The sequence below is a fragment of the Coregonus lavaretus genome (genome assembly GCF_964263955.1).
Source record: "Coregonus lavaretus genome assembly, chromosome: 10".
Classification (NCBI taxonomy): Eukaryota; Metazoa; Chordata; class Actinopteri; order Salmoniformes; family Salmonidae; genus Coregonus; species Coregonus lavaretus.
Window position 1 is genome coordinate 19,983,127 of NC_139997.1, and position 11,999 is coordinate 19,995,125.

The window sequence follows — 11,999 nt, forward strand, 5'->3', positions numbered from 1 at the left end:
GATTGGACAGCAGAGGGAGCAACCCATATTTTTGCATTCTTTATAAGTATAGGCTGGAGGCAGGGGGGGTTAGAGCGGCCATTGCAATTCGGGGGATGCCGTTCTCCGGGTGTCATGACATCCGTCACTTATGCTGAAATCTTGTGATATGAATAAAACTTATGATCAAAGGTTCAGTATGAGCGGACTCCTTTGTTTATCAGCAATAATTGCCAGCATTTACTCGATACTACACTTGCAATGTTGGGGAGGGAGAGGGGTGGATATGGAAGTGGGTATGTGACATGGAGGTTTGGTCTGTACCTCAGACAATAATATAACCAATGGTCTACTCACTGCATCTTTATTTGCTAATTTAATGGAAACTGTTCATATGGTAAACTAAACAAAGCAGTTCTTTTGTGAGAATTGGGCCTCATATATGTGACTTAGATGAGTCACCGGATTCCATTATCAGTCACTAGTAGGAATGTGCTTGGCATGAATTTGACTTTTATGTACACCCTCTTACTTAGATAATTCCCCTCATGAAAAAGAGTCCTTCTCCATCTGTGTTAAAGGTAGGCCTACTTAATTTCCCTTCATTGATTTATGGAATTAGGAGGGGAAAACACTCATAACAAAAGAGTCAAGGCCAATGACATAAATAATCATTTATTCTCCAGGACTCAAAATGTATAGACAAACTTTTCTTCCTTAAAATCTCAGTGTCTTTGACATTCAAGTATCCAAAACATACATAGCAGCTATTATCAGTTTACATTACTCAGCCAATGACCAGCCTTGGCTTTACAGATTGGGCCACTGGGGTTATGTGCTTTGTGTTTACAGGGTAGTGAGATTGGACATTGGAATTAATCGACTTCCTCGATGGTGGGGCCTGAGGATCCACCACCTCCAGGAGCAGCACCGGCACCGCCAGCACCTGGGAAGCCTCCGGGCATTCCACCGGGCATACCACCTGGCATACCACCGGCACTCTGGTACAGCTTGGTGATGATGGGGTTGCACACCTTCTCCAGCTCCTGTTGCTGGTGCTCATACTCTTCCTTCTCCGCAGTCTGGGAAACAAAAATATACAGGTTAAGATTGATTGATTTCTTTCCCTTCTTGACACGTTATGGCTAATTTACATTTTACATTTACATTTTAGTCATTTAGCAGACGCTCTTATCCAGAGCGACTTACAGTTAGTGAGTGCATACATTTTTCATACTGGCCCCCCGTGGGAATCGAACCCACAACCCTGGCGTTGCAAGCACCATGTTCTATCGACTGAGCTACAGGAGGCTAATAACTTGGTTTTAAATGAATGATGGGCACATCAATATTCTGTACCTGGTTCTTATCCAGCCAGGCAATGATCTCATTGCACTTGTCCAGAATCTTGGTCTTGTCCTCTTCGCTGATCTTGCCCTGCAGTTTCTCGTCCTCCACGGTGGATTTCATGTTGAAAGAGTAGGACTCTAGTGAGTTCTTAGAGGAGACCTTGTCACGCTGCACATCATCCTCACACTTGTACTTCTCAGCCTCCTGGACCATGCGCTCAATGTCCTCCTTACTCAGACGACCTAGTCAGACAAAAAAAAAAAACAGTGTTAAGTTAAGGATACACTCACTATCCAAGTGGGCATAATGTAATCAAATTTCACTTTGGTCACATTTTATTCTGTTGTTTACCTTTGTCGTTGGTGATGGTGATCTTATTCTCCTTGCCAGTGCTCTTATCAACGGCAGAGACATTGAGGATGCCGTTTGCGTCAATGTCGAAGGTGACCTCAATCTGAGGAACACCGCGAGGTGCAGGGGGGATTCCAGTCAGCTCAAACTTGCCCAACAGGTTGTTGTCCTTGGTCATGGCCCTCTCACCCTCGTACACCTGGAGGATACAGTCAATATTAGCAAAACATACATGGTCTTCAAATGAGAAGTACATTTCACTAAATAGTCGCTCAGACATCCAAGGAAAGTATTGGGCCATCTTTGGTCTTTCAACCTCTGGTAGAAACTACAAATAGCAGGAGTAAACTTCATCACAGAGAGTGGCAGATGAAACATTGCCCTGAAATGGACATTTCATGCATGCCCTTTCTCACCTGAATGAGCACACCAGGCTGGTTGTCTGAGTAGGTGGTGAAGGTCTGGGTTTGCTTAGTTGGGATGGTGGTGTTACGTTTGATCAGGATGGTCATGACACCTCCAGCGGTCTCAATACCCAGGGACAGGGGTGTGACGTCCAGCAGAAGCAGGTCCTGGACATTCTCAGACTTGTCACCTGAGAGTATGGCTGCCTGGACAGCTGAAAATGAGAATGGAGAGGTTAGACACATGGAAAAACATTACTTTAGACTCACAGTGCCATTGTCGCTCAGACATCCAAGGAAGGTTTTGGGCCATCTTTGGTCTTTTGACCTCTGGTGGAAACTACGAATGGCAGAAAAAAACTTCATCACAGCGAAACTATTGAGTTAGGGCTAGTTATAGCAGCACATTGGCCACAGAGCGAACACAAGCTGATCAGTGACCCACCTGCGCCATAGGCCACAGCCTCGTCGGGGTTGATGCTCTTGTTGAGCTCTTTGCCATTGAAGAAATCTTGGAGCAGTTTCTGGATCTTGGGGATACGAGTGGAGCCTCCGACCAGAACGATGTCGTGTACCTGGGCTTTGTCCATCTTGGCGTCGCGGAGGGACTTCTCCACTGGGTCCAGGGTGCCACGGAAAAGGTCTGCGTTGAGTTCCTCAAAGCGAGCCCGGGTGATGGAGGTGTAGAAGTCGATTCCCTCGTACAAAGAGTCGATCTCGATGCTGGCCTGGGTGCTGGAGGACAGGGTGCGCTTTGCCCTCTCACAGGCGGTGCGGAGACGGCGAACAGCCCTCTTGTTGTCGCTGATGTCTTTCTTGTACTTGCGCTTGAACTCTGCGATGAAGTGGTTGACCATGCGGTTGTCAAAGTCTTCTCCACCCAGATGGGTGTCTCCAGCAGTGGACTTGACCTCAAAGATGCCATCCTCGATGGTCAGGATGGACACGTCAAAGGTGCCACCACCCAGATCAAAGATAAGGACGTTCCTTTCAGCACCGACCTGAAACAGAAGAGAATGTTCAGTATTTGAATTTATAAAAACAAACTAGAAACCATATGACACATGACTATGCATTCCAGTGCTGGGGTCATTTAAAACTTCAATAACAATTAAACCAAAAAAAGTCATCTATTTTCAATGACTGAGGAGTAGAATCTATTTATTGCAAAAGTTTCCATTTTTGAATTTTAAATGAAAATCACTTCCTGAATTGACTGCCTTCAATTCGTATTGACCCTAGCCTTGATGTATTCACTCCGACATCCAAGGAAGGTGTTGGGCCATCTTTGGTTTTTCAACCTCTGGTGGAAACTATGAATGGTAGGAATAAACTTCATCATAGCGCATTAAATCTAGTTTGTCCCCATCAATTCTAATTGAAAATAACACAAATTATTTTAAAGGATAATTATTATTTCAATAAACCATAACTAGACCTTCACCTGACCTCTAAAATATATGGGTCTCACCTTCTTGTCCAAGCCATAAGCAATAGCGGCAGCAGTTGGCTCATTGATTATTCGCAGAACGTTCAGACCAGAGATTGTTCCAGCATCTTTGGTTGCTTGGCGCTGAGAGTCATTGAAGTAAGCTGGCACTGTTACAACAGCATTTGATACCGTCTGCATTAAAAGAGGGTGAAAAAAAATTAAGGTGGGAATGAATAGACTTACTGTAAATAATACTCTGAAATAGACTGCACCCACTGGGCACACCACATCATTTCAACGTTGAAATGTTGGTAATATTTGGATGAGATGTCGATCAATGAGATTTCAACCTTTATTCACCCACTCAAAAACAACAGCCAGAAGTTTGTTGAAATCCCAATGTGTTATCACTATGCTTTCAACCATCTAAGGCTGCGTTTACACAGGCAGCCCAATTTGGATATTTTTTCACTAATTGGTCTTTTGACCAATCACATCAGATCTTTTAACATCAGATATTTTGGTCAAAAGTCAAATTAGTGAAAGAATACCAGAATTGGTATGCCTGTGTAAACAGCCGTAAAGCATAACCAAATTCCAATAGAAAAACAATGTATGATTTTTAGTTTAGTTGTCATCTAAATGTTTCATCACTGCGCTTTCAACCATTTAAAAGTTCAAATGGGAACACAATGTCATATATTTTGTATTTATACAACAACTTAAAATGTGTTATCACTATGCTTCATATAATAGCACAACCAAATTACCTGGATTGCAATTGAGATTACAAGTGATCAATGCTGATCGAGATTCTGCGCAGATTATTATAGCAATTATAAAGATTTCCACAGACCTGCAACCTTTGCATGCTATGTTGAACATGCACACTTTCTATGATTACATAAGAAGACATTTACAGTTACAGTAACCTCAAAATGTGGCCATGGATGTGTTACTCATTTAAGGTTGAATAAATACTGTTATATTACTTTGTAAAATAGCCTTAACTTTTAGCTATTTACTGTATTACAAAAGTAATATTGAATTGTGTTTGGTTGACAACGCAACCAAATATCAACATTTAAAAGAGATATATAATGCTTGGATAGTTTCATCTGAACCACTGGCTTAATCCTATTCTTTAACTTGTATTTTTGATTTAGTTGGAGACGTGAAATCCAACATATCATTTGTTAACTTGTCGACAAGTTAATAGGCTATTTACTGTATTGCAAAAGTGATATTGAATTGTGTTTGGTTGTCAATGCAACCAAATATCAACATTTGAAGGAGATGTATATTTTGTGCCACTGACAGTCTGGCTTTAATTACAGCTTGTAAAGGAATAGGACTAAATCAAATCACACTTTATTTAAAATGCATTTAAAGTTTGATTTGATTTAGTCCTATTCTTTATCTTTTTGGTTGAGATGGAGACGTGAATCCAACATATTAATTATATGTATTAATGATAACAAATATATATATACTGTATATATACACAGTACCAGTCAAGTGTTTGGACACACCTACTCATTCAAGGGTTTTTCTTTATTTTTACTATTTTCTACATTGTAGAAGATTCTTCAAAGCAGTCACCCTTTGCCCTGATGACAGCTTTGCACACTCTTGGCATTCTCTCAACCAGCTTCATGAGGTAGTCACCTGGAATGCATTTCAATTAACAGGTGTGCCTTGTTAAAAGTTAACAGTCCATCATTACTTTAAGACATGAAGGTCAGTTAATCTGGAAAATGTCAAGAACTTTGAAAGTTTCTTCAAGTGCAGTCGCAAAACCATCAACCGCTATGATGAAACTGGCTCTCATGAGGACCGCTACAGGAAAGGAAGACCCAGAGTTACAGTTGAAGAAGTCGGAAGTTTACATACACCTTAGCCAAATACATTTAAACTCACTTTTTCACAATTCCTGACATTTAATCCTAGTAAAAATTCCCTGTTTCAGGTCATTTAGGATCACCACATTATTTTAAGAATGTGAAATGTCAGAATAATAGTAGAGAGAATTATTTATTTCAGCTTTTATTTATTTCATCACGTTCCCAGTGGGTCAGAAGTTTACATACACTCAATTAGTATTTGGTAGCATTGCCTTTAAATTCTTTAACTTGGGTCAAACGTTTTGGGTAGCCTCCCACAAGCTTCCCACAATAAGTTGGGTGAATTTTGGCCCATTCCTCCTGACAGAGCTGGTGTAACTGAGTCAGGTTCGTAGGCCTCCTTGCTCGCACACGCTTTTTCAGTTATGCCCACACATTTTCTATAGGATTGAGGTCAGGGCTTTGTCGATGTCCACCCCAATACCTTGACTTTGTTGTCCTTAAGCCATTTTGCCACAACTTTGGAAGTTTGCTTGGGGTCCTTGTCCATTTGGAAGACCCATTTGCGACCAAGCTTTAACATCCTGACTGATGTCTTGAGATGTTGCTTCAATATATCCACATAATTGTCCTTCCTCATGATGCCATCTATTTTGTGAAGTGCACCAGTCCCTCCTGCAGCAAAGCACCCCCATAGCATGATGCTGTCACCCCCGTGCTTCACGGTTGGGATGGTGTTCTTCGGCTTGCAAGCCCCACCTTTTTCCTCCAAACATGACGATGGTCATTATGGCCAAACAGTTCTATTTTTGTTTCATCAGACCAGAGGACATTTCTCAAAAAAGTACGATCTTTGTCCCCATGTGCAGTTGCAAACCGTAGTCTGGCTTTTTTATGGCGGTTTTGGAGCAGTGGCTTCTTCCTTGCTGAGCGGCCTCTCAGGTTATGTCGATATAGGACTCGTTTTACTGTGGATATAGATAATTTTGTACCTGTTTCCTCCAGCATCTTCACAAGGTCCTTTGCTGTTGTTCTGGGATTGATTTGCACTTTTCGCGCCAAAGCACGTTCATCTCTAGGAGACAACGCATCTCCTTCCTGAGCGGTATGACGGCTGCGTGGTCCCATGGTGTTTATACTTGCGTACTATTGTTTGTAAGTGTATGTAAACTTCAGACTTCAACTGTACCTCTGCTGCAGAAGATAAGTTCATTAGAGTTATCAGCCTTTAACTGCACCTCAGATTGCAGCACAAATAAATGCTTCACAGAGTTCAAGTAACAGATACATCTCAACATCAACTGTTCAGAGGAGACTGCATGAATCAGGCCTTCATGGTCGAATTGCTGCAAAGAAACCACTACTAAAGGACACCAATAAGAAGATGAGACTTGCTTGGGCCAAGAAACACGAGCAATGGACATTAGACCAGTGGAAATCTGTCCTTTGGTCTGATGAGTCCAAATTAGGAGATTTTTGGTTCCAACCACTGTGTCTTTGGAAGACGCAGAGTAGGTGAACGGATGATCTCTGCATGTGTGGTTCTCACCATGAAGCATGGAGGAGGAGGTGTGATGGTGCTTTGCTGGTGACACTGTCTGTGATTTATTTAGAATTCAAGGCACAATTAACCAGCATGGCTACCACAGCATTCTGCAGCGATACGCCATCCCATCTGGTTTGCGCTTAGTGGGACTATCATTTGTTTTTCAACAGGACAATGACCCAACACACCTCCAGGCTGTGTAAGGGCTATTTGACCAATAAGGAGAGTGATGGAGTGCTGCATCAGATGACCTGGCCTCCACAATCACCCAACCTCAACCCAATTGAGATGGTTTGGGATGAGTTGGACTGCAGAGTGAAGGAAAAGCAGCCAACAAGTGCTCAGCATATGTGGGAACTCCTTCAAGACTGTTGGAAAAGCATTCCAGGTTAAGCTGGTTGAGAGAATGCCAAGTGTGTGCAAAGCTGTCATCAAGGCAAAGGGTGGCTACTTCGAAGAATCTAAAATATATTTTGATTGGTTTAACAATTTTTGGGTTACTACATGATTCCATATGTGTTCTTTCATAGTTTTGATGTCTTCACTATTATTCTACAATGTAGAAAATAGTAGAAAATAAAGAAAAACCCTTGAATGAGTAGGTGTCCAAACTTTTGACTGGCACTGTAGATAGATTAACTCTCCAGTAGGAGATGCTGCCCAGCCTACTGTTTATTTCTGATAGTGGATATAATGTTGAAGATCTGAAATTGTTTCAAAGGTACAAATTCAACATATTTTATACAAGGTTTGTCTATTTGAAAATTGGTTACCATAATCCTGTGGTTGAAATTTCACCCTCAAAAGTTTACGTTGATGACTTCTTTCAAATCCAATGTTTTTCCACGTAGATGCCACATCACAATACATTGACAAATTACGTTGAAACAACGTTGATTTAACCAGTTTGTGCCCAGTGGGCAATGCATTTCAAACTCACCTTCCCGAGGTAGGCCTCTGCAATCTCCTTCATCTTGACCAACACCATGGAGGAGATTTCCTCGGGGTAGAAGCTCTTGGTCTCGCCTTTGTATTCGACCTCCACTTTGGGGCGTCCGCTGTCGCTGATGACGTTGAAGGGCCAGTGCTTCATGTCGGACTGAACCACGGTGTCCTCAAACCTTCTGCCAATCAAACGCTTAGCATCTGGAATACACAAATAAAAAGTATTAAAATGATTGCATTATAGACATACTTCAATCATACCAATTGACCTTTGGTTTCTCACTCAGACATCCAAGGAAGATACTAGAACCATCTTTGGTTATAAAACCTCTAGTGGAAACTACGAATGTCAGGAATCAACTGTATGCAAGTGAACCAAGTTATATAGTCAAAGTTAACCATAATTAAAACACACACACCTTTACAAACTTTGTTGACATTACCAATAACCACCTTTGCAGAACAAACTTACCGAAAACTGTGTTGCAGGGGTTCATGGCAACCTGATTCTTGGCGGCATCACCGATGAGCCTCTCAGAGTCAGTGAAGGCAACGTAGCTTGGAGTGGTCCTGTTGCCCTGGTCGTTGGCAATGATTTCAACTTTGCCATGCTGGAACACACCCACGCAGGAGTAGGTGGTCCCGAGATCGATGCCGACTGCTGTTCCCTTAGACATGGTTACTGGACAAGAGATAAATAAAAATGTAATGATGAACAGTCTTTCCAATAGGTGGCAGTCATGATCACTGAAGGTAAAGTATGCATAGAGACTTGTACTGTGGTTTATGAGTCACACCAAAGGTCATAGAGCAACTTTCTTTATGGGGAAATACGCTGACTCATTCAATTCCTAAGAATGGTGACTAATCCTGTTTGAGGAAAAGTAATAGGCATTCTGTTTCAATGAAACTAATTCAAACCTGGGCTGGCATTGGAATGGCCAGGCAGCCATCTTAGGCAAGGCAAGAGGCATATGCATGGTGCCCTGCCGGGCTGAATCCCATATCACCCCCTTGCCTCTCTATTTGCGCGTTCACGTGTGCCTCCGCCATTTGCACAAGCGTCCCAAAGTTGAGGGAGTGAAAATTATCGAGGGTGTAGGGGCTAATTAGACCCTCAGATAGCCACTTCGACCGAGCCAGCAAGGCTGCAGGCTTCAGAGCGAAGCGAAGTGCTATCCCGACACGCACTGCGATATATTTGGAGTTTCATACAAAAGAATGGAGAGGCATGCCTAATTATATGTCACGTGCATTTGTTTATGTCTGATTTCGAGACTTGACACACATAACTGATGAATTACCTCCCAAAATAACGAACTGTTACTGAGGTTTATAGCTTGTAAAACAACAGGGGGGATTTGTTCATTTGAATTTCATGCTTGTTTTATTATTGAAAAGTGTAACATTAACTGCATCATTCAAGTCAGGAGTGTGTCCCGAAGTTGATGGTTTTATTGATCCAATCGTCACTCTCTGGAAGTCACATGTGACAACAGAGGGCCCCCCGAGCGAGTTAGTAGGGGCAAGGTATGTGGTTTGGGATTCGCCGCCTGACTACTGTAAAGGCTACTGCTAGCCCATTCATAGACGCTAACTACCTTTAGTGCCTATTGATGAAGGTATCTTCTTCCTGGAGGACTTTTGTTAAGAGCCCTGATGCTTGCTCTAAACGTTAACACGCATCAATTGCGTAATGTATCTTTCATATCAGCAAGAAATAATTTTAATAAAACTAATGACTTAAATATTTGTTTTTTTAAATTAGTACAACTTTATAGGGTTAGTGTTCCCACACAGCCATATCTCCATGTTACAGCGATTGTTTACGGAAGACAAAAACGGAAGACAGAGACAACCACAGCTAATTAACTATGTAGCAATGCTCGAACACCTGTGTGTATAGGTAACTGGGGAGGAAGTGTAGCGGAAGTGTAGTTTGTCGGCTGGAGGGACACAGCAGTATGGATCTGTACAAACCTGCTACAGTATGTATATTTTTTATTTGAAAGATTATTTATTGTATTTGAAAGATTATTTATTGCTGATATGAAAGATAAGGACATATGTTTCGAGAACCTTCGCAAACAATGATTATTGACTTTTCTAAACGTAAAAACACAGCATCGGAATTGTAGTTCACAAGTGGCCAGCAGCGGGCGCTGAAAACCCTATGGAGAGAAGGGTTTGCGAGAGCTAGGCTACTGCAGTCCCATGGAGAATTCACCATTGTAGCATGAGGTTCATAAATTGTGATGGCAGTTGGCAGAGAATGTTATTTATTTATTTATATAACCTTTATTTATACAGGGAGTCACAATGAGATTAAAAATCTATTTTACAAGAGAGCCCTGTATACATTACAATAAAAACAGAATAATAAAACACACATGTGTATAAAACAATATAATTAATCACACAATAAACCAAAATAAACATATTTAATAAAAGCAATCACATTCAACTACATAGACGTCCTCAATCAATAATTTAAACTGCCTGAGTGGCATGAGCACATCTAACTGCAGTGAACTCTGCAGATTATTCCACAATTTTTGGACAAAAACTAAAAGCAGATTTTTCACAATTCTGTGGAGACTGAAGGGATCTCTAGTGTTATCCATTCCTGAGAACGGGTTTGGTAATTTATGAGTCTTAACTTAATTAATGAAGTTACATATGGAGGGAGTTCCTGTAAGATTGCTTTGTAAATGAATAAAAAAGAGAATCCATCCCATATTTGTATACAGACTACAAGGGCATACAAGTCCATAGGGTAATGACTATGCGTAATGGCGCACGTATAGGTCTTTGCACAATAGTAAATGGCACTTTAAAAAAATTTATGAACCTAAACAAATTAATTTAATACAAAAACTTCACAACATCAACAGTATTTAGCCTAATATTATTATCTGTTATTTAGAATGTCTTGCCTTGGCAATGGCATCATTGCACTTTTACCCAGGTTGGCATGGTTCGCCAATGCGATTTATCTGGGATGATCTCTGACCATCTGGGGAGGGGGGAGGCACGTGCTTTACACCCTCCCCCAACCGGGCTTCTGAAGGACAACGCTGAGTGCTGCAGTACAACTGGCTCCGCAGGCAAGCGCATTAAAATTGCGGCCATTTCACTGGTAGGATATGACATTTTCTAGAGACTAATCTGGCATCTCTTAAAGGCTGTCGTCTCGGAAAATTGTTGAATAGACCTACAGCGAATACAACAATATTAACATAATACATTATCTTAATCGACAAATAGGTCTATTACATTTGGATTCTAATTAGGACACACTGATACCGAAGCGAATATAGAAACAATTGTAGGAAAAATACATCACGTTACATATGCCTATAACTGACAATAACGCAGTCTGTAACAGATGAAAATATGTTTCGTTATATTACCTGGATGTGATGTAGGCAATTCTGTATGCAAGCTGTTCGCGGTCTCCGCCACCAGATGAATGAGAAAAGAAGATGATGGCGAAAGCGCTCATGTATCTTCCGGATAACTTGGGAACCAATCAGCTTCCAAGAACTCCTCTCACCTGCCGCTGAAATTCTGCACTTCTAGTACGTTCTAGCAGACAAAATGATCTACAATCAGAATTTAACCACGATTGTTCAATGCGCAATGCGTTATATGGCCACATGTAAGGAATCAACCAGTACTAGGATCAGTTGTAATTTTCTTTATCCCCCTCAACGCATTAACCTCTGATTGGTTGAAATCTAGCTCGTGTATTGCATCAATTCCTTGAAAAAAGACGGAGGTCGGTTGAAGATTATAAAGCCCCGGAAATAGCAAGTGAATATTCTAGAGCTGTCCTAATCAATTTACTGGCACTGTGTCAGAATAGTCTGACCCACTGAACTGTGGTCCTATATTTACATAGCAAATTTGAGTCCCTGAAATTGAGTTTGAACTGTGCTTTTATTGAACAAAATAATCTGCCAATATGCAACCACATTTACAACATCTAGACTAAATTTTTGAGGAAGGAAATATAAGAATATGCAGGTTTCCATTGACCCAGGTTTATTCCACAAAAGCAATGTAGCAAAAGTGTAATGGAAACGGCAGATACAGTGCCTTCGGAAAGTATTCAGACCCCTTGACTTTTTCCAAATGTTATTACT

General features: G+C 41.2%; 1 protein-coding gene across 1 annotated transcript; it reads right to left on the reverse strand.

Annotated features, from left to right (window-relative positions):
* Positions 1-639: 639 nt before the first annotated feature.
* Positions 640-11,319, reverse strand: LOC311136218 (heat shock cognate 70 kDa protein-like). The gene is made up of 9 exons (XM_084170336.1): positions 11,265-11,319; positions 8,324-8,533; positions 7,847-8,052; positions 3,556-3,708; positions 2,530-3,085; positions 2,097-2,299; positions 1,681-1,879; positions 1,339-1,571; positions 640-1,061 (listed from the first exon to the last, which is right to left on the reverse strand). The coding sequence occupies exons 2-9, from the start codon at positions 8,526-8,528 to the stop codon at positions 855-857; spliced, it is 1,962 nt and encodes a 653-aa protein (XP_084026462.1). The 5' UTR covers positions 8,529-8,533; positions 11,265-11,319; the 3' UTR covers positions 640-854.
* Positions 11,320-11,999: the final 680 nt, after the last annotated feature.

What these genes read in the sequence shown, in the direction of transcription:
- LOC311136218 (XM_084170336.1), bottom strand. Translation starts at nt 8,528, where the DNA reads ATGTCTAAGGGAACAGCAGTCGGCATCGATCTCGGGACCACCTACTCC. An exon ending in CCCCTGCAACACAGTTTTCG is followed by an intron (nt 8,053 to 8,323) that starts GTAAGTTTGTTC and finishes TGTGTATTCCAG; the next exon opens with ATGCTAAGCGTTTGATTGGC. An exon ending in CACCATCACCAACGACAAAG is followed by an intron (nt 1,572 to 1,680) that starts GTAAACAACAGA and finishes TTGTCTGACTAG; the next exon opens with GTCGTCTGAGTAAGGAGGAC.